At 40.5% G+C, this 20,422-nt stretch overlaps 2 protein-coding genes across 5 annotated transcripts in view; one reads left to right on the top strand and one right to left on the bottom strand.

Moving 5' to 3' along the window:
• Positions 1 to 625, top strand: part of RNF175 (ring finger protein 175) — a 39,852-nt gene extending 39,227 nt beyond the window's left edge. Inside the window, exon 9 of the mRNA XM_069493392.1 lies at positions 277 to 625. Within this exon, the coding sequence (XP_069349493.1) occupies positions 277 to 397 (121 nt within the window). The 3' untranslated portion in view covers positions 398 to 625. The remainder of the gene's footprint in view (positions 1 to 276) is intronic.
• A 2,223-nt stretch (positions 626 to 2,848) lies between these two features.
• TLR2 (toll like receptor 2) lies at positions 2,849 to 15,902 on the bottom strand. Of its 4 annotated transcripts, none has more exons than XM_069492909.1 (2): positions 15,641 to 15,790; positions 2,849 to 5,577 (listed from the first exon to the last, which is right to left on the bottom strand). In XM_069492909.1, the coding sequence occupies exons 1-2, from the start codon at positions 15,685 to 15,687 to the stop codon at positions 3,207 to 3,209; spliced, it is 2,418 nt and encodes an 805-aa protein (XP_069349010.1). In that variant the 5' UTR covers positions 15,688 to 15,790; the 3' UTR covers positions 2,849 to 3,206. The 4 variants fall into 4 exon arrangements, 1 of the variants encoding a protein (XP_069349010.1); XR_011236038.1 differs by lacking the exons at positions 2,849 to 5,577; positions 15,641 to 15,790 and adding exons at positions 12,552 to 12,678; positions 15,805 to 15,902; XR_011236039.1 differs by lacking the exon at positions 2,849 to 5,577 and adding an exon at positions 12,552 to 12,693.
• Between the last annotated feature and the right edge of the window lie 4,520 nt (positions 15,903 to 20,422).

The raw sequence follows: 20,422 nt of genomic DNA, 5'->3' as shown, positions 1-20,422 counted from the left end.
GCATAGACCCTTGGTTTTTATTCTTGTTTTATAGTTTGGGATTTTATTGTAAACCAGTTTCAACTTATTTTTGAAAATTGGATATGGTTTAAATAACAATGATAACCATAATGCTATAAAAATCATGTAAGGGGCTTTTAATTGAGCTCATAGAATTAATGAAAAAGGAAATACCCATTCATTACATTGTTTACTATTAATATATTTGCAAATGATATTTATGAGTATGTCTGCTACTTGCCTGTATATAGAACAACCTCCTTAACTGAGATTTAGCTGGGAGCGCACGCATTTTGTGTATGGACAAATCCTGGATTGGCTTCGTTACCTGGTGGCCTGGCAACCTGTGGTGATAGGAATAGTGCAAGGCATTAACTATTCACTAGGGCTAGAATAGCACAGCAGACTGACCCCAGAAGCAATATGTTGAATGGTTGACATATTATTAAATCCTTGGTCCTACATTTAATATTGATTTTTTTTTAATTTTGGAGATGATCCCAAGAGTTTAGAAAACTAAATAAAATTTGGTGTCATATTTAAAGCAATTTGTGTATGTGAAAAGAATTTGAAGAGAAACTGAACAATGGAATAAATAAACCATGTTTTCTCATCTTTCCCATTATAACCATTTTCTAGCTCATGCAGACGACACATTTGTTACACCCCACTGTGGACATTCCACCTCCGATTTGACTGATAATGATCTCATCTGTAAGGTGTTTCAGAGATTTGTAAAGTCCTTCTCACATACAACATTTAGTCCTAACTAATACCCTCTCATCAGTTCAACATCTTCAAAGGAGTAGGTAGAGTTGTTAAGTTATCTATGGTTTAAAGATACTGTCTTTTCTGCTCTATGTCCTTGTCACCACGTGCCAGCTTCGGCACCACAAAGCCCTTCCATACAGATGGAGTTAATCCCAAAGCTTCCGGCACCAGGTGCCATGTCTTCTCAATGGGCCACCGCTACTTTGGGTTTCCTGGGACTGCCCAACACACTCAACACAACCAAGGGCTGCACTAAAGTGGAAAGATTCACTCTTCTTTCATGCCACTGTTTACACACACACATACACGTGTGCACACACACACATATGCACAAGGACACACACAATCATTCCACTGCGGTCCTCTGCTTTTATTTTCTTCATACCACGTATCAATACCTGAAATCATACCATGAATTTATTTGTTTCTTATTTATCTTCCACTCCATGAAGGCAAGGAATTTTATCTGTTTTTTTCCCTACTATATCCCCAGCACTTTGAGCACTGCCTGGCACATAACAGGTGCTCAAGGAATATTTACTGAAAGAATAATCTGGCAGAAGGGAACCTGCTAGTACCTACAACAGAAAAATATTCATTTACAAGCCATAATATACAAGGGAATGAATCACTTCTTGGAAAATAATAATAGCTGACATCCACTATAAGCATCTCTTTCACCCCTCCCCCACAGTTCCCATTCTCATGGGCTTGGTAGTCTTGTCTCGCCCACCCCTCCAGCAGGAATGGTAACCAAGGCACCTGGGCTCGGTGGTTACTCACATCTCTGTATTGCATACTCTTAATGCCCTCGGATGTAGAGATTGCCATCTCTATTTTAAAGACAGAAAAACATTTTGGGTCAGGTCGAATGACTTTCCCAAGATTACACCTCCAGGTCCTCGGACTCCAGAACCCAATTAACCACATGAACCCAGTTCCGGTTCAGAATTGAGCAGAACCCAAAGGAGACTCACTTCTTTTCATGTGGTTCCCAGCATACGAAGAAGGTCACATAGAATCATAAACAGCTCTTAGCAGAGAATGTTGCATCAAAATGTAATGTATAGTGTTATTAAATCTAGACTATAAAAATTAACATGTAGTAGTAGTATCTATCTTTAAATTATTGTGTATCAAACTAATGTTGAGTCACTATGAGGAACCTCTAGGTAGATGCGTTTAACAATCTATGTAGCTCATATGTACTTCTTTAGATTTTCAGAAGAAAAAAAAAAGGATAGTCTTTTTAGAATTAGAAACAAGACTTTTTAAAGAAGAAAAGAGCAACAAGATGTAGAGGAAACAAACTAGAAAACAGGAACTGAGAACCAGAGTGACTAGACACTAATCAGAACCTATCAGGTAGTTCGAGGCTGAGGAAGATCAGAGTCAGGACATGGGAGGCTTCTTTTCAATTCTTCTCAACTGAGTGTTTGATTTACCTTGAGAGTTTTGCTTTCCCAGAAAGACATAATTTACTGTACCTTGTGTTATGTGCCCTCTCTCAAGTAACCATGGCTGGAGAAGCCTATCAAATAGCCACAAAGACAGATCCAGTTCACATGAAAATATACCCTTAGGTGTATTTTGCATCCTGTAAAGTTTAAGGGGAACACACAGCACTCTTCCCTAGGAATAGCAACAAGATTGGCTGACCGCCTCAAAATAGTTTGCGTTGTTGTTCTCGAGAACAGGAGCACAGAGGTGACAGTTTGGGTGGGACAGAGAATGCCTTCTGTGGCCACACAAGGGTACCTTAGCAGAATCTGACTGACTTGACACAGTCATTGGAAAGCTTCAGTTGGTTTGTGCCACTTGCTAATGAAGTGAGCCGATTGCTACAGATTATAGTCAGTCCTTCCTATCCACAGCTTCCCAGCCATGGACTCAACCAACCATGGGTCAGAAATATTCTAAAACAAATTTTAAAATAAAAAATAACAATGCCACAATAAAACATAATACAATTTTTTAAAACCACAGTACAACAGCTAGTTACATAGTTTTTACATTGTATTAGATTTTATAAGCAATCTAGAGATGATTTAAAGTATACAGGATGACATAATGTAGGTTACATAGAAATACTATGCCACTTATATAAGGGATTTGAACATCTGTGAACACATTTTTTTATACCTAGAACCCCCTCAGATGCTGAGGGAGGACTTTATTCAGGTATCAATAATGGATTTAGATAATGATTATCTCATAGAATAAAGAAAACGAAAATCGCTTTTTTTCTAATCTGGTAAGTTTTTATAAAACAGCACGGTAGATACAATTTGAATCGTTTTAGTAGTTTTAGTAAGCAAGTCCTCAAACAACAGTCCATTCGTGTGGTTTTTATACAACTATTTCAGAATGAACTCAGTTACAACTAGTGATATAAAGACCCCAACTAGACCGAGACTGGCCTTCCACGTAGGAACCTAGGACTTTATTGCAGCCCTCAAGTTGCACCAGAACCCCTCCTGCAGAGCCTCGTCACTGGGCCACTCCAGGTAGGTCTTGGTGTTCATTATCTTCCGCAGCTTACAGAAGCGCTGGGGAATGGCTTTCTTCTCGATGGGCTCCAGAAGAATGAGAATGGCAGCATCATCGTTCTCATCAAAGAGCCGAAAATGGGAGAAATCCAGTTCATACTTGCACCACTCACTCTTCACAAAGTTTTCAGAGAGCACAAAGACAGTTTTGTGGCTCTTTTCGATGGAGTCAATGATATTGTCGATGATCCATTTGCCAGGGATAAAGTCCCGCTTATGAAGACACAACTTGAAGGGGGGTTTGAAATTCTCCAGCTCCTGGACCATCAGGTTCTCCACCCAGTAGGAATCCTGTTCACTGTAAGAAACAAATGCATCGTAACAGATGTCCCTCCTGGGAGCCTTCCGGGGCTTCCTTTTGGCCTGGAGCCAGGCCCACATCATTTTCATGTACCACACTCCGTGGAAACGGTGGCACAGCACCCCAGTGAGCAGGATCAACAGGAAGAGGGCACAGCACATGCCAGACACCAGCGCTGCCCTGTGACACTCAGACACCGAGAGACGGACATCCTGAACCTGCTGGCCCCGCACGTGGGATGGAGAATCACACAGGTAGTTTTCCGTCCAATTGATGAAGACCTTGGCCAGTGCTTGCTGCTCCCGAGTGAAAGAGAGGAACTCGCAGGAGCAAATGAAGGTGTTGCCACCAGCTTCCAAAGTTTTCAGTTTGTGAAAAGAATCAAGTTGCTCCTTAGAAAAAGTAGTTATTGTATTCGTTCTGATGCTCAACACCAGTAATGCGGGTAAGAAGGAGGCATCTGGTAGAGTCTTCAACTTATTTTTGGAAATATAAAGTTCTTTGAGTTGTGGCAAAGTCACAGAAAATGAATTGAGGTTGTTACTGCTGACATCTAAAATTTCCAGTGTCTGGGGAACGCAGTAGGTTAAATTGTGTATTCGTGTGCTGGATAAGTTCAAATATTTCATCTTTTCTGGCCACTGACAAGTTTCAGGCATAGAATTAAAATTATTCTTACTGATATCAAGGTAAGTCAGGTTTTTCAGAGTAAGCAAAATCTCTGCAGTTTTTCCTAATGATGTTAAATGATTTTGCCTTAAAATTAAGGTATGTAGAGAGGGCCAGGCATCCTCACAGGCTGAATTTTTCAACTGTTCCTCTAACATCAAATTTTCATTGAGATCCAAGTATTCTAATGATTTTAAATGTTGTGAAAGTGAACAAGGAACCAGAAAAACCTTACTGTTTTCTACTGTGATTCTTTTAACTCTTCCTGTAAGTGAATATACTGTCCTCAGATCATTAAATGAATAAAAATGTAAAATACGCAACCTCCGTATAGTTAATGTTTCTACTTTACCTGGATCTTTAATTATGTCTTCATCAAATGTACTAAAATCACCTACTCCATCAAGGGTACAGTCATCAAACTCTAACTCTAATAATTCAGAAGCATAAGTCATAAGTTTTAGAACCTCAGCCAAACTTTCATCGGTCATTTTCACATTTTTCAATGTAAACTTTTTAATCAATGGATTTGTTTCATTGACGGAGAGTTCTGAAAAATGGAAATTGTACAAATCAACATCTCTCAGTTCCACACATTCCACAGAACTTAAAAGATCTACAAAAATCTCCAGTAGTGAGATGGGCTCACTCATATGAAGGGTCAGATTACTTACGTTCTGAATTGACCTCAAACTTTTTGGCTCATAACTCTGTAGAGCTGAAGCATCAATCTCAAGTTCCTGAAGAAAGGCGAGTCCAGCAAAATCCTTTCTCTGAATCTTAGTGAAGCTGTTAGTATTTCCCACTCTTAGGGTTCGCAAATTTGTGAGATGAGAAAAGAGAGATGTTTCCCCGAGTGTTTTGTAAGGATTTCCCAGTAAGTTTAAGGATTCCAAGGAAGAAAGGGGCCTGAACCAGGAGGATGATAAATTAGATAAGTCATTATAGGATAAGTCCAAATGTTTCAGACTGTAGAGGGAAATAAAAGAACCTTCATCTATTGTGTTAATTCCATTGGACTTTAGCACCAGAGCCTGGAGGTTCACACACCTCTGCAGGTCACTTTTGCCAATATAGGTGATCTTGTTGTTGGACAGGTCAAGACTTTTCACAGCTGCTGTAAGCCCTGAGGGAATGGAGTTTAAAGAGCTTGAGTGGCCAACACAGACACCAGTGGAGTCACAAGTCAGAGAAGCCTGACCAAAGGACCCTTTGTTGGAGAGGCTAATGACAGCCCCCAAGGCCCACGCCATCCACAAAGCATATGGCATTGTCCAGTGATTCAACCTACAAATAAAGGAGGCTCAAATGAATGACTGCTTTTGACAGCATATCATAATCCAGATTCTTGAAATGTTTTATAGGCATAACATACACATAGAGGAAATAACAGGTGAATGGCATGTATGAACGGGGATAAAAAAAACAAATTCCTCGACACATCATCAACACAAACACAGATATATGGCCACTGTGCAGTGACTTTAAAGCACGATGACCTGGGAATATAGAGCAGGACTCAATAAACGTGGGCTGAAAGAGTAAATGAATGAATGGAGGAATGAACAAGCAAGCAGTTTAAGAAATGGGCTGGGCTTAACCATATAGATTTACAATCACCTTTTTCTGCACTTCAAACCGTCTTATATAAAAGTACGTCTTTTCCCCATTTCGATGCCCCCTTGACTCATGCAGAGATCTCACAGAACCAAACCACAGCTGTCATCGAACAAATATTCACTGAATGAAGCTCCAGGAGTAGCCACTTTCAACCCAAAGAAAAAAGTTTCATGTGCCTCAAGCCTGCCTGTACTTACCACTAGCACGCAGGAAGGATGTTGGAAACCCTGGGCAGAGCAAGGTGGTCTGCTGGGTTGAGGGACACTCCGACCACCAAAACCTTCTCTTCCTGCTGAGAAATAAATGCAGCCAATGTTTAAGTCTGGATGGGCCGTTGAGAGGAATGGGGGGAAATAAAGCTATCTGCACCACAACTGCTAGTTTAATTTCAACCGTGAACCCAACAGTTTTCTCTCTGCCCACCTTCTGAGCCCTATATCCTTCTCTGGCTCTATTCAGCATCCCATTCCTTGCATCTGTATACCGTTTCTGTATTTGCTCAGTGTATTAACTACAAAAATTTATTTAAAATATTTATCTCAGGCCAAATACAGTGGCTCACACCTGTAATCCTAGCACTTCAGGAGGCTGAGGCACAGGATCAAGATCAGCCTGGGCAACATAGCGAGACCCCCGTCTCTACAAAAAAACAAAGAAAATTAGTTGGGTGTAGTGGTGCACACCTTTAGTCCCAGCTACTTAGCAGGCTGAGGCAGGAGGATCACTTCAGCCTAGGAGTTTGAGGTTGCAGTGAGCTATGATGATGCCACTGCACTCTAGCCAGGTGACAGGGTAAGACCCCCCCTCCCCCATATGGATATATGTTTATCCCCAAGAACAAAAATTTTTATAGGTAAAACTAATTCTCCCCCATTCACAGAATCTGAGAAATTATAAAGGCCTGGGCTGTATAATTTAAAGTCACAGAGAATTAAAACATAAACATGCTTAATTTGGAAATTTAATTGCTATTGGAGTCAGAATTTTTACGTCCATGCCAATACCACTGCTTTGCATCCTCTCCTCCTTTTTTAGATAAATGGGTCATACCATGCATATTCATTCTAGATTTTCATTTTTCCCCAGATTTATTAAAGTATAATTGGTTTACAAAAAAACTATACATAATTAATGTATACAATTTGGTGAGTTTGGACATATGTATAGACTGATGGTATCATCACTACAGTCTGGGAAATGAACATATCCATCGCCTCCAAAAGTTTCTGCCACTCCACGGTTTGCCTTTACACTTTCTCAATGAAATCTTTTTGTCTTAGCCCAGTAGTGCTGCCGTAACAAAATACTGGACTCTGGGTAATTTATAAAGAACAGAAATTTATTTCCTATAGTTCTGGAGGCTGAGAAGTCCAAGATCAAGGCACCTGCACTGGTTTCTGGTAAGGGCTACTGTATTATTACACAATCGTGCCTTGTTGCTGTGTCTTTACCTGGCAAACGGCGGGAGACCCAGAGAGTGGTACATTCAATCTCAAACCCTTTCATGAGGGTGCTAATTCCAAGGCAGGGCCCTCATGACTTCGTCACTTTCCAAGGGCCACACCTCTTAATACTGCTGCATTGGGGATTAAGTTTCAACGTGAATTTTGGAGGGGACATCATCATTCAAATTATAGTACTTTTGAGGAACAGATGTTCTTATACTTCATATATTTTTAACAGTGATTTTTGTGGCCTGTTTAAGAAATATTCCTACGTTATCATGAAGGTATTCTCCTTATCACTTTCTAACATCCTTATTGCTTTGCTTTTCACTTTTAGGTCTATAATGTACCTGGGATTAATATTTGAGGTAGCAGACAGGACTCATTTTATTCCAATATGGATATTCAATTAACCCAGCACCATTTTTTAAAAGATCACCTTGGGGAAATAATCAACAATATTATCTTTGGCAATAGTCACATATCCATATAGGGCTGGGGCTTGTTTCAGTGCTCTCTATTCTGATCCAATCTCTATTTGTCTATCCCTATACTAGTAACACACTATATTAAATATATAATATATCTCAATATCCAGGAGATCAAGTACTTCCTCCTTCTTATTCTTCAAATGTGTCTTGGTTATTCTTAGCCCTTTCCATATTTTTATAAATGGCAGAATCAGCTTATCAGTTTCAAAAACAAAACCTGTTGAGATTTTAATTGGCAATGTATTGAATCTGTAGATCAATTTGGGAATTATTGACATCACCGCAATACAGAATCTACCAATCCATGAACATGATACATCTCTCCATTTATTTAGGTCATCTTTAATTTATCATAATAATATTTTATGGTTTTTGCATAAGGTTCTTGGGCATATTTTGTGAGATTTATTCCTCAGTATTTGATACTTTTGAAACACTGAGGATAATACTTTAATACATATTTACATATGGCATATACATATATGTAGAAATTCAATTAAATTTCATACATTGACCATGCCTCCTTAAGTGTTGGGAATACAGGTGTGATCCCAGCCTGTAATGTCAGCTTGAAAGGACCAGGTAGTCAGATCTGGAATATCAGTGAAATCTGTCACGGGATGAACTAGAAGATCTTTAAGATCATATAGGGATTTTGGTTTAACAGGACATATCCAGCATTTAGTTAAATTTCCTGCAGAAGCTATCAATTGTGAAATCCTAACCATAGTGCTATCTTGCTATGCATAAACAGAAAGATGGTACAGAAAAAAACAGGAAAAGGAACAAGGGTTTCATGATGACAAGGAAGGAAAATCTTGGCTAGGTGAGGTGGCTCAGGCTTATAATCCTAGCACTTTGGGAGGCCAAGGCATGAGGATCACTCAAGGCCAGGAGTTCAAGACCAGTCTGGACAATATGGAGAGATCCTGTCTCTACAAAAAATAAAATAAAAAATTAGCCAAGCATGGTGGCGTGTGTGCTTGTAGTCACAGCTACTCCAGGGGCTGAGACAGGAGGATCGCTTGAGCCTAGGAGTTTGAGGTTACAGTGAGCTATGATCTGGCTACTACAGTCCAGTCTGGGCAAGGGCCTGTCTCTAAAAAAAAAAAGAGAGAGAGAGAGAGAGAAAGAGACAGAGAGAAGAGAAATCTTGATCCATGTGATCTTGAGAAAGCTATCTACTTCTAGGATGTCATCTGCTTCTGGGAAGAAACCTCTTTGGTCAGTTTTACCTTGAGGTCTCCAACAGGTATACAGTCTCAAGAGTCTTGAGGGGTGTTTTTGAGTTGACAGATATGGACCCAAGACTCGCGGCTCTGAAGTGTTGCTACAGTGTGGGTGGTATGGTTCCTTCCCACAGAGTTCAAGGGCAGTCTTTCTCTGCTGTCATTTCCAGAAGACCCAATCCCTAGGTTCTTGATCATGAAAGGTTTGGCTGTCCTCAGTTGGTAAATTACCTTTTACCTGGTGAAAGTACACTTGGGCATAATGCATCAAAGCCTTGCCATACTTAGTCATGTCAGTGTTTATAAGAGCAGGAGATACATGAGGTTCTATTAGGGGCACAGGTCTTCCAGTGACTATTTCATAAAGGGTTAATTTGTGTTTTCCAGTAGGGGTGGATCTGATGGCCATGAAGGCCAACAGTAATACCTTTGGGCAAAGCACTCAATTGATTCAGTTAACTTTGCCAGTTTCACATTTAAATTACCATTTGTCCTATCTACCTTCCCAGAAGATTGAGGATAGGGACAATAGTAATGCCATTGTGTTTGTAACACCTCATTTAACTATTTTATAACTTGTCTATCACTGGAGATTTCTCCAAGAATGCCCCATAAAGGAAACACGTTTTCTAATAACCTTTTAGCTACTGTTACAGCATCAGTCTTCTTCTTGCATGGGAAAGCTTCTATCCAACCACAGAATATACAGATTATTACAAGAGCATTTTGATATCCCATTGAGAGTGGCAACTGAATGAATTCCATATGTAAGTGTTCAGCGGATAGTAGAAATATACCACCTCAGGTTTTTATATTATCTTACAAGAATTATGGGTTTAACAAACCAAATATTGATTATAAACTATTTTATCAATTTTAGAACAGTCACGACAGCAATATTTTTTCATAATTTCATTTCATCTACTCCATGATGAGTTATAGAATACAGAGCTTGTAATGACGAAAGCTGTTTGGACTCAGCAAGGACCAGATGGCTGTCTGGGTCCACACTGAGTCCACGCTTAACACTGAATTTACATCCTTTTAAAAGTCAGTTTTGTTTCTCCAGCATGATATTGATTATTAAATAGGTTATCACATGTAATTTAACTTGGATCAATCTTCTGGAGTTCCTTCAAACTGCATATCTTAACCATTTAAGTACTGGCTGACTTAGCATGAAAATCTGCCAAAGTAGCACTTCCTTGGTATTCATTTCATTCTTACTCTGCTTGATGCTGGGTTAGCAGTTTTAAGAAATAGTTTCTTCATTAGATTCCCGGAAATTCCTACCCAGTCCAATGGTATGATCTTAAAGTTATCAGAAACCTGTACTTGTCAGGGTCCTTTCTATGAATCGTTTCAAAGATGAAACACTGTAGGGTGTTTTGTTTGTTTGTTTGTTTTTAGGTTCCCAAACTTTAAATTTATAATTGGTTTCAACAGCTTTCAGGAAAGTACCAGAGTAAAACCAGAAACTCTTTGCGAATGACAAGGCTTAAAATGGCCTTGGTTAAAGATGTGATGAGAGTTTGTTATAATGCAGTTGACAAGGAAATTTTATTATTTCTGCAACATACAATACTTTAAGATAACTAGAATTATAGCCAGGACTATCAGGTTTCTAGGAACTTCATACGATTTCTGAAGCATGTATCAATAACATTCCCATTTATATGACTTTAAGATGGTTCAGCATCACTTATATGTGACAATGCTTCCTGTGCAATTTAACATGTCAAACAAACTTAATTAGTTTAACATCTCTTTTTTATAAAGAGAGAGAAAAAATTCCTTTAATATAGTTCAGGAGCCCTCAAAGTTAGTTCAAGGTCAAAGTTACTAATTTAAAATTTGATTTGGGGAAGTTGTCAACAATATGAAAAAAATTAAAACACTTGATTAAAATAGGATCACAGGTCACTGTGAAATAATATTTATTCCTTTAACTAGAGTAATCATTAAAAGACTTCAAAGACAATATATAAAGCCATGCAGTTGCAGGAAAAACCTTGGCTCTTTTAACAGAGAGCTCAGTTTTCTCAAGCAGGCAAAGACCTAATAAAGAAAACATGATTGATACCAATTGATAAACACTAATATGCACGTATGGGAAGTAACATTCATAGGGTGTCTGGCAGGTGGGAGGGGGGAGAAGGGGATGGGTCAATCCACACCTAACAGATGCAGTGTGTGCTGTCTGGGGGATGGGCATGCTTGTGGGGCAGTACAAAGGCAATTTATGTAACCAAAGTGTGTGTACCCCTGTAATACTCTGAAATAAAATTTTTTTAAAAAAGACAACATGAAGCACAAGAAATTATCTTGATACAACACAAAATCTTTGTTTCCTAGGCCAATTACTTAGCAGGTAAAGAAAAATCTTTCGCAGTTTTTCATTAAGAGCAAACCAATACTCCAAGAAAACCTTGTTGTTTTAACATAGGAGACCAATTTCTAGTTCTATATCGGTATATTTTTGATATTAATGCTCAATTTTACAAAACCCATAAATAATTACCTTCAAATCTTAGCCAGCTTGATCATACATAGAACTCCCTTCCCAAGATTCTTCTCCCACAAACCTTCTACAACTTTCTTTTATCCATTCGGTTTCTCTCCTATTACTCTTCCTCTTTCTTCTTGTGGAACAACCAGTCCTTTTACTTTAAGACAACTATCACTTTCTTTTTCCCTTAACAAAACACACCCTCCTACTTTATAGCTTTTCTTACCAAAAACACAACTTACTTCTTTGTATACCTGCAGAATTGTTTCCCTTATTATTTCTGGTAATTTAGTTACATATATTAATTGGAATTCTTAATTCTCAGTAACTTGAATTTCCAGTGAAAACTAGGAAGTAAGCAATTGTGAACCATCTGTTACACCAGCATTATGCAGATCAACAAATCTATGAATCATAATTTCTAGAAGTATGTGCGGTCTCGTAGTACAATTTTTCAGTATAACACAAAACATGTTAACCAACAGATCCAACTATCTTTAGTCTCTCTGTAATAGGAAACTATAGGAGAGGCAAAATTTTCTCTCTGTCCTCTTAGGGTTTTTGGCTAGGCCTGAAAATTAAATTGTTTGTAATGAAGAGGTCCCCTTGGTTCCTGTAGCTGTTGTAGCTGTATATGTGCCTGTTTGCTTTAAGTAAGGCGTTTTTCTTCTGTGACCACTGTAATTCTAAGTTATCTTTAGTAAGGTTCACTTATTTTTCTAGAAAAGCACAGGTTCTCAGTCCATAGTTCTTATACATAGAATTGGCGAGAGTTACAGATAGAAGAGTTGTAGACTCCTTGTCTTCTAGTAGATTACAGGAGGCCTCCTACTGGACCAGTTCAGATTTGGTTTCTTTATTGGATCCAATACAATTCTGAGCCCAGTCCGGTCAAAAAATTGCTCAAATAAAGTCAGAGAACTCAAAATGCAAATTCACAGAGCCAAATCTGAGAGGGACTCACCCACAACCTCCAGTGACAGCAGAGAGAAGGCGATGGGCACAGTGGGCCCCACAGGGACCTTCACCTGGTCACTTAGTGCTCCTGAGGGTCACTGAAGGTCTCTTGTGGATCCCAGTTCTGACATCAAAAACTGTTAAAAGAAAAACTTTAGACAAATTAAATTTGACAGAGTTTATTTGAACAAAGAATGATTCATGAATCAAGCAGCACTCAGAATCAAAAGAGGTTCAGAAAGCTCCACCCAACAATATGAGCAGCGAGCTTTTACAGGCCAAGCATAGAAGCATAGTAATCACATGATCGGCCACAACTAGGTATCTGCCTTATTTGGGCATGGTGTGATAGGCGTTTGCTTTATTTGGGCATGGTTTGATCAGTTGGATGCCTGTGATTGGCTACGCTTGGCTATTTGTGATTGGTTCCAAAAAATACTCCTAAGTTAGGCTTCATTTTTTTTTTTTTAACATATTAGGTTGGGTTGCAAATTATTATGTAAGAACTCAAATTAGGGAGACGGTCTCAGGCTAATGGCTTCTGGTTATTTAACTTAACAAAAGAGAGGTTCTCAATTTTCTTTTTATATAAGTTATTTGTGCCTGCTTTGTTTCTTATTATCTTGCCAGAGGTTCGTCATTTTTATTAGCATTTTTGAGAAACCAACTTCTGACTTTATAGATGCTCTATTTTCTATTTCATTAATTTCTAATTTTATATTACTATTTCTTCCTTCTGCTTTCTCTGGGTTTATTTTAATGCTCCTTTTCTAATGTCTTGAGGTTGTTGCCTGCACATTAATTTTCAGCCATTCTCAATCTCCAATAAATTCATTCAAGATTATCATTTTTCATCTAAGCACTAGTTTAGCTGCATCTACCAAGTTTTTATATGTATTTTTTCACAATTTAAAAACATTTTCTAATTTCCATTTTGATTCTTTTTGGACCCATGGATTATTTATTTTATGGGAAATTATTTATTAATTTCCAAATATATGGGAATTTTTGGATTTTTTTGTTTTTTACCTTAATAGCATTATGGTCATAAAACATATTCTGCATAATTTATAATTTGTTATTCTCTCCTTTAAAATGTGTTGCAGTTTATTCCATGGCCCAATACACTGTCAGATTTTGAATATGTTCTGTAATTTCAGCAGCTGTTGCAAGCAGTATAGGTCCATTAAGTCAACTATGTTAACTGTGTTTTTCACAATTTCCTTATCCTTACTGATCTTTTGTCTGCTTTTCCATCAGGTACTAAAAGAGGTATGATAAAACCCCCACTCTGTGGATTTGTCTATGCCTCCTTGTAGTTCCATCATTTTGGCTCTATTTTTTTTTTTCATTTTCTAATTTTTTTATGTCATGTTATAGGTGCTTATAAATTCAGAATTTTTATCTCTTCTCAGTGAGACTTTTATACTAGCAAAATGTTTCTCTTTATCTATACTAATGATTTTTTTGCCTTAAAGTCTATTTTGTCTGATATCGATATAGCTATAAAGCTTTCTTCTGATAAGTGATTGTATCTGTTCACCTTATACCTTTTAGCATCCATAAGAAATGCATCTCTTGTAAATAGCATACAATTGTTGGGTTGTTTTTAAGTCTGGTCTGATAATATTAATCTGATGATTATAAAATTTACTCCTCATTTAATATAATTACTTGTATGTTGCATTTTAAAGTCATTGTATTGTTGCTATGGTTTGAATGTTTGACCCAAAGTTTATGCATTGGAAACTTAATCTCCAATGTAACAGTGTTGAGAGGTGGGACCTTTAAGAGGTGATTAGGTCATGAGGGCTCTGCCCTCATGAATGAATTAACGTTGTTATCATGAAAGGAGGTTCATTATTGTGAGAGTGGGTTTGTTATAAAAGTAAGTTCTGCCCTCTCTTACTCTCTCTTGCCATGTGATGCCTTCCACCATGTTAACAAGGCAGCAAGAATGCCCTGGCCAGCCCCTCCATCTTGCACTTCCCAGCTCCAGAACCACAAGCCAATAAATTTTTGTTCTTTTTAAATTACCCAGTCTCAGGTATTTTGTTATACAGCACAAAATGGACTAAGTATTTTCTTCTTGTCTCGCCTATTTTATGTTCTATTGTTTCTCTTTTCTTGCCTTCTTTTAAATCTGGGGGTATTTTTTACCATTATATTTTTTCCTCTGTTAGTTTATCTATAAATAAAATAGTACGAGTAATTAATTGATAGCTTAAAAACTTCCAAAACATGCTGTCAACTTCTGGCAATTTTTGTAAAATGAGTACATTATAAAAAGCTTAAAGATGCAATTGTTCTTTGCAGGAAGAAACTTTAAATTTTGGTGAATAAGTCATTTTCCTGGCAAAAAAATCTCAGTAACAGAGTCAGACCTCCAGCAAAATTAAAATCATCTCAGCAAACTCTCTCTCAAAAAATAAATAAATAAATAAATAAAAATTAAAAAAAAAAAAATAAAAGTTGCTGGCTTGGCTTGCACCTAAGTTCCAAACACAAGTTCTCATTCATAGAAGTTGAAGGAGTTATAAAGGGGACCTCAGAGCATTATTAAGAACTGGACTCTACTTAAATGCTCTAAGTTGTTTTCGAATCAGAGACCTAACGCACACATTGTAAGAATGAAGGGAAACCCGCGCGGGTGCAGAGGCCAGATTCCGGGTTAGGAGCAAAGGTCCCGGACAGACCCAGAGTATGGAACCTTTCCCACTGCTGAGCCACGGTGACCGAAATCCAGTCCTCAGCTCGGTCCTAGCAGTCACCAGCGAGCGCGGAGACACTCCTTGCAAGACGCTAGAGTTCAACTTCACCAAGAGTTGAAAGTGACGCAGGGGGGAGGGCGGCCCTCGAGGAAGCCGTAAGGCAGAAGGGGGGCCCGCCCACCTCGGCCTGCAGGGGGACACAGCGGCCCCACCTGGAGCCCAGTGCACGGTCCCCGCGGCTACCCCAGCGGCCAGCAGGCTGGAAGGGCGCTGGGCTCAGCCAAGGCTCATTGCACTCCGACGCGCAAGGTCCTCGCGACCTCGGGCTCCGCAGGGACTGGGATGCCCCTTCCCTTTCTGGGGGCTCCTGCCGCTCCCGAGCGCCTACCTCAGCCGGGCTTTCTCTGGTGTCCGCATTCCTGCGCGGAGCAGCATTGGCGTCCCCTACCTGTAGCTCTCTCCGCCGCCCCCGCCCGGACGGAAGCACCGGGTGCCGCCGGCTGGGAGCCCGAGAAGGAGCGCGGAGGCGCGGGCAGGAAGGGCCCGACGTACCTGGGAAAGCGGCGAGCACCCGCGTCGCCGCGGCTTCTAGCTGCCTCCAAGCCGCGCACAGGGGAACGGGAAGTGTGAGTGACGGGAAAGTCCGCGCGGCGGGCGCACCCTCCCGCTGCGGTGTGGAAACCGTCCCTTCACCCGGGCACGCGCTGCCGCCCAAGGGGAGGTCCCGCGGTGCCTGCGTCTGCGCCCGGCGGCCGGGCCCTCTGCCGGCGGCCACCCCGCGCCAGGCTCCGCTAGGCGATCGCCACCCAGGCTGCGGCTGGCTGAAGGCGGGTCTTGCCCCGCAGGGCCAGTTAGAGGAGGGGGTTGGGGGCTTGATGGAGGTTGCAGGGCAGAGGAAAGAGAGCTGAGACCCCACAGGGGCCTCACTTCCCCCCCAACGCCCCTCCGGGATTTTCCAAAGCATGGAGGTAGATTTGGCAACCGAAGATAAGGCTAAGTGCCCAACTAGTGAGATATCATCTCACCCCAATTAGAATGGCTTTTATCAAAAAGGGATAACAGATGCTAGCGACGATGTAGAGAAAGGGGAACCCCCAGACACTGGTGGGACTTTAAGTTACTACATCCACTATGGAAAACACTGTGGAGTTTCCTTAAAAAACTAAAAATAGGCTCACAGTGGCTCATGCCTGTAATCCCAGCACTTTGGGAGACCAAGGCAGGAGGATCACTTGAGGTCAGAGTTCAAGACCAGCGTGGGCAACATAACAACGTAACGAGACCCCATCTCTATAAAAATAGAAAAATTAGCCAGGTGTAGTGGCACGAGCCTGTAGTCCCAGCTCCTTGGGAGGCTGAGGCAGGAGGATCACTTGAGCCTGGGAGTTTAAGGCTGCAGTGACCCATGATCAGGCCACTGCACTCCAGCCAGGGCAACAGAGAGAGACCCTGTCTCATAAAAAACAAAACAAACAGAAAAAAAAAAAAAAAAAAGAAAGAAAAAGTAGAACTACCATGTGATCCAGCAATTTCACTACTAAGTATATAGCCAAAAGGGAGGAAATCAACATATCAGTATATTGAAAAGATATCTGGACTCCTTTGTTTATTGCAGCATTATTTGCAACAGCCAAAATATGGAATCAATCTTAGTGTCCCTCAACAAATGAGTGGATAAAGAAAATGTGATATATATACACAATGAAATAATATTCAGCCATAAAAAAGAATGAAATCCTGTCACTTGCAGCAACATGGATGGAAGTGGAGGTCATTACACTAAGTGAAATAAGCCAAGCACAGAAAGACAAGTATCACATGTTCTCACACACATGTGGGAGCTAAAAAAGTGGATCTTGTCAAGGCAGAGAGTAGAATGATGGTTCCCAGAGGCCGGGAAGGAGAGGGGTGAGGTGGGGATGAAGAGAGGTTGATTAATGGGTATAAATACACAGTTAGATAGAATAAGACCTGGTGTTCAATAGATCCGCAGGGAGATTATAGTTAACATTAATCTATTGCACATTTCAAAATACCTACAAGAGAACAATTCAGATGTTCCTAGCATAAAGAAAAAACAAATATTTAAGATGATAGATATCCCAATTACCCTGATTTAATTACATGAATGTATCAATTATCACATATACCTAGAAAATATGTATATCTATTACATATCAATAAAAAAATTTAAATCTTAAAAAAGTATACTTCATTTATACTTGTGGTTTTAATCTGAAAATTTTGTTTGTAGAAACATGTATTGAAACATTTATGTAATATATTGAAACATTTAAGAGAGCTTAAAGTTACCATACTTACAAGTTTATTAGTTATATAAGAATTATTTAAGAACCCAGGAAAATTTTAAGTTAGGCAACTGAGATAGTTAAGGAGGATATCAAATATACCACATTTATAAATGCAGGTGAAAATATTTCAAAGTTTAATTAGATAAATTTGTAAATAGGACCAAATGTAAGCCACAGTCCCTTTTAAAGTGATTTTTAAATTTTGGTAGATTTATAAATAGCAAGTTGAATCTAAAAGCTTAAGGAAGGACAGGTTTTAAAATGTGTCAATTTAGTAATTCAGATACAGAATCATAAAGGCAAAGCAAACTTCTGAATTAGCTCTGCTGCAGACAAAAATTTTCAAGGATATTTTAAAAACTGCCAACATTGACAAGATTAAATGTGAGTCCCTAAAGGAAAATCTACCAAGTCCTTCCTTCCTCCCCTGTTAACTGTTGCTCTTCCTCTTCTTCCCGTCCCCACCCCTTCCTCTGACCTGACTCAATGAGGGCCACATCTGCCAGTCTGTTCCTGTGTGTCCCGCCAATGTCCTCTCTGCCCTTCCTTAAACTGTGGTCTCTGTGAGCTTTCAACCACTGATACAGATATGACCGTGTATACATTATTTGCCATTTAACAGTTGTAGCCACTTGGACTACTAAGAGATGATCTGTGCTACATCATAGTTTGTGTCATGAGATTAAATCTACTTTGTCATGGTGTTTCATGATGCTCCACAAGAGCATCATCAGATCCAGGAACCCCCCTCTCTGAGCAAGTGTGAAAATCACTGACTATTATTTCCCAATATTTTGTAAGAAAAGCACTTCCTCCAAGGCTCTGGGCTCTTGCCATTGGACCACACCATCCTCATGTCCTTCTTACCTCTGTCACCACCTGCTCACCTCCTGGTTACTTTCTCTCACTTTTTGAAGACCCTGGCACCTGCTCATAGTCGTCTTCTTCCCAAGATCTTCTGGGAGCCCCGGTGGCTTCAGTGTTCCCAAACATGACCCCCTGACACCCTGGCCTCTCGGTTCCTTTACCTCCTTCTCTGCAGGGATCTTCTCCTCTATGCCACTTTATTACTCACAGTTGTCCAACCTTCAAAACCTCCTGCATCTTGATCAGAGTCCACTGACGCCTCCTCTTTTCCAAATCCATTTGTCCTCTCATTTCTTCCCAGGAAAACACTTGGTACAAGTTGGAGCTCACAGCACAAGGGCCAACAGATCTCTGGGTTTCCCGTTCTCTTGGCATTGTATGGAGACTCAGACCTGGCTCCCAAATTCCTAGCTGCACCAGCAGATGAGTCCTGCCCATTTTTATGGGGGGGGGGGTGGGAACAGCCTGGGTGAGGCTACCAGATAGTCTGCACATGAATGCCAGCCGCTCAGGGGTGCTGGGGGTGAACCTCTCCAGGGAAGCTCAGATGGTGCACATCCTTTCTTACTGGCTTTTGGAAGAGCTCCCAGACTTAAGAATCTTTCTAACACCCTTGCCAAAACCAGGGAATCTCTTTCCAGTGGTGTTGCCAAACACGAGGTTGAAGGAGAGGGTTTTACCTCACCCCAATCTCCATTGGTCTTCCCTGTTCTTCAATATGAACAACTGGTGTTTTCTTAATATAATTAATGTGAAATACCCTATAAAATGTTTCAAGCCCTCCTGTCCCCAAATCAAATTGCCACTTCTAAAGACCAACCAAATAAAAATTTGGAGCCACCACTGTCTCTTTTCCTTATGTCTCTGTTTCTCCTGTGTGACAAAACCTCAAACCTGAAAGAACCCTACAGCCTCTTTCCCAGAGGAGACCAAGCACTCTAGTACACTTCTCTTTGCAGTCCTAGCTCAGCTTGCTCCTTCCTCCTCCAGCCGCTGGCAGCCTCTGCGTCCTCATGTCCTCTTACTTCACAGAGAAAATTAGAGCCATCCACAGAAAACCCCTCAACTTCCCACTCGTGAACTTCTACCCACACCCATCCTCTATCCTCCTGCTACGGTAGCAGAGGAGACCTCCAAGTAGGGTCAGTCCCCTTGTCCAATGTAGATGTTACCTAGACGCACTGCTCACCATCCCGTCTCTCTCCTGGGTTCTACCACTCTGTCTCAACCAGATCATTCCTACCAGCATTTACACATGCTCAAGTCTCTTCCAGATTTATTTTTTAAAATGAGCAATAACAACAACAAAACCTTGCATCTCCTTCAAGCTTCTCTCTTTCTCTCTCCCCTTCGTAGCCCAAGTTCTCTAAAGAGTTCTCTATATTTACTGTCTCTGTCTCCTCTCCTCCTGCCCAGTGTCCACCCCATTCCGGTCTGGCTTCCACCTCCTCACTGCATCCAAACAACACTTGCAAAGGTCCCCCAGGACCACTGTGCTGCTGACTCTCCCAGACATTCTTTAGTCCTCACATCGCTTCGCCTCTCAGAGCAGGTATCACTGCTGGCCACTCCTTCCTTCTTAGTCACTGGCTCCCTGTGCGTGCATGACCACACATACTTAGTTTTCCTTTTCAACTCTCTTTTTGAAGCTTATCCTTCCCTACCTCATTTCCCAAGTCTAGGTCCGAGGCCACTTCTCACCGGTTGCTTTCTTCTTAAAGGATCTCATCTATGCCCATCTGGGCAATATAAGCCAATAACTTTCCAACTGAAGTCTCTTGCCCAGACATCTCATCTGAACTCCAGACATAAACAGGCAACTGCCTACTTGAGATACTTGTCCACTTGGCTGTCTCAGAACATGTCCCCTCCACATGTCCCGATCTGAGCTCATGGTATTTCTTGCCAAGGCTGGTCCTCTTCTGGTGTTCTTTACTTTAACATGCGGTACCGTTATCCATCCAGATGTATCTGTTGAAGCACTTAGTCCT

This window comes from Eulemur rufifrons, chromosome 18, assembly GCF_041146395.1.
Source record: "Eulemur rufifrons isolate Redbay chromosome 18, OSU_ERuf_1, whole genome shotgun sequence".
Lineage (NCBI taxonomy): Eukaryota > Metazoa > Chordata > Mammalia > Primates > Lemuridae > Eulemur > Eulemur rufifrons.
This window is presented reverse-complemented; position numbering and strand designations above follow the sequence as displayed.

Coding starts and splice junctions, on each gene's coding strand:
- TLR2 (XM_069492909.1), bottom strand. CDS start 15,687: ATGCTGCTCCGCGCAGGAATGCGGACACCAGAGAAAGCCCGGCTGAG. Junction 5,578..15,640: donor CCAGAGAAAGCCCGGCTGAG/GTAGGCGCTCGG, acceptor CTTTATTTGTAG/GTTGAATCACTGGACAATGC.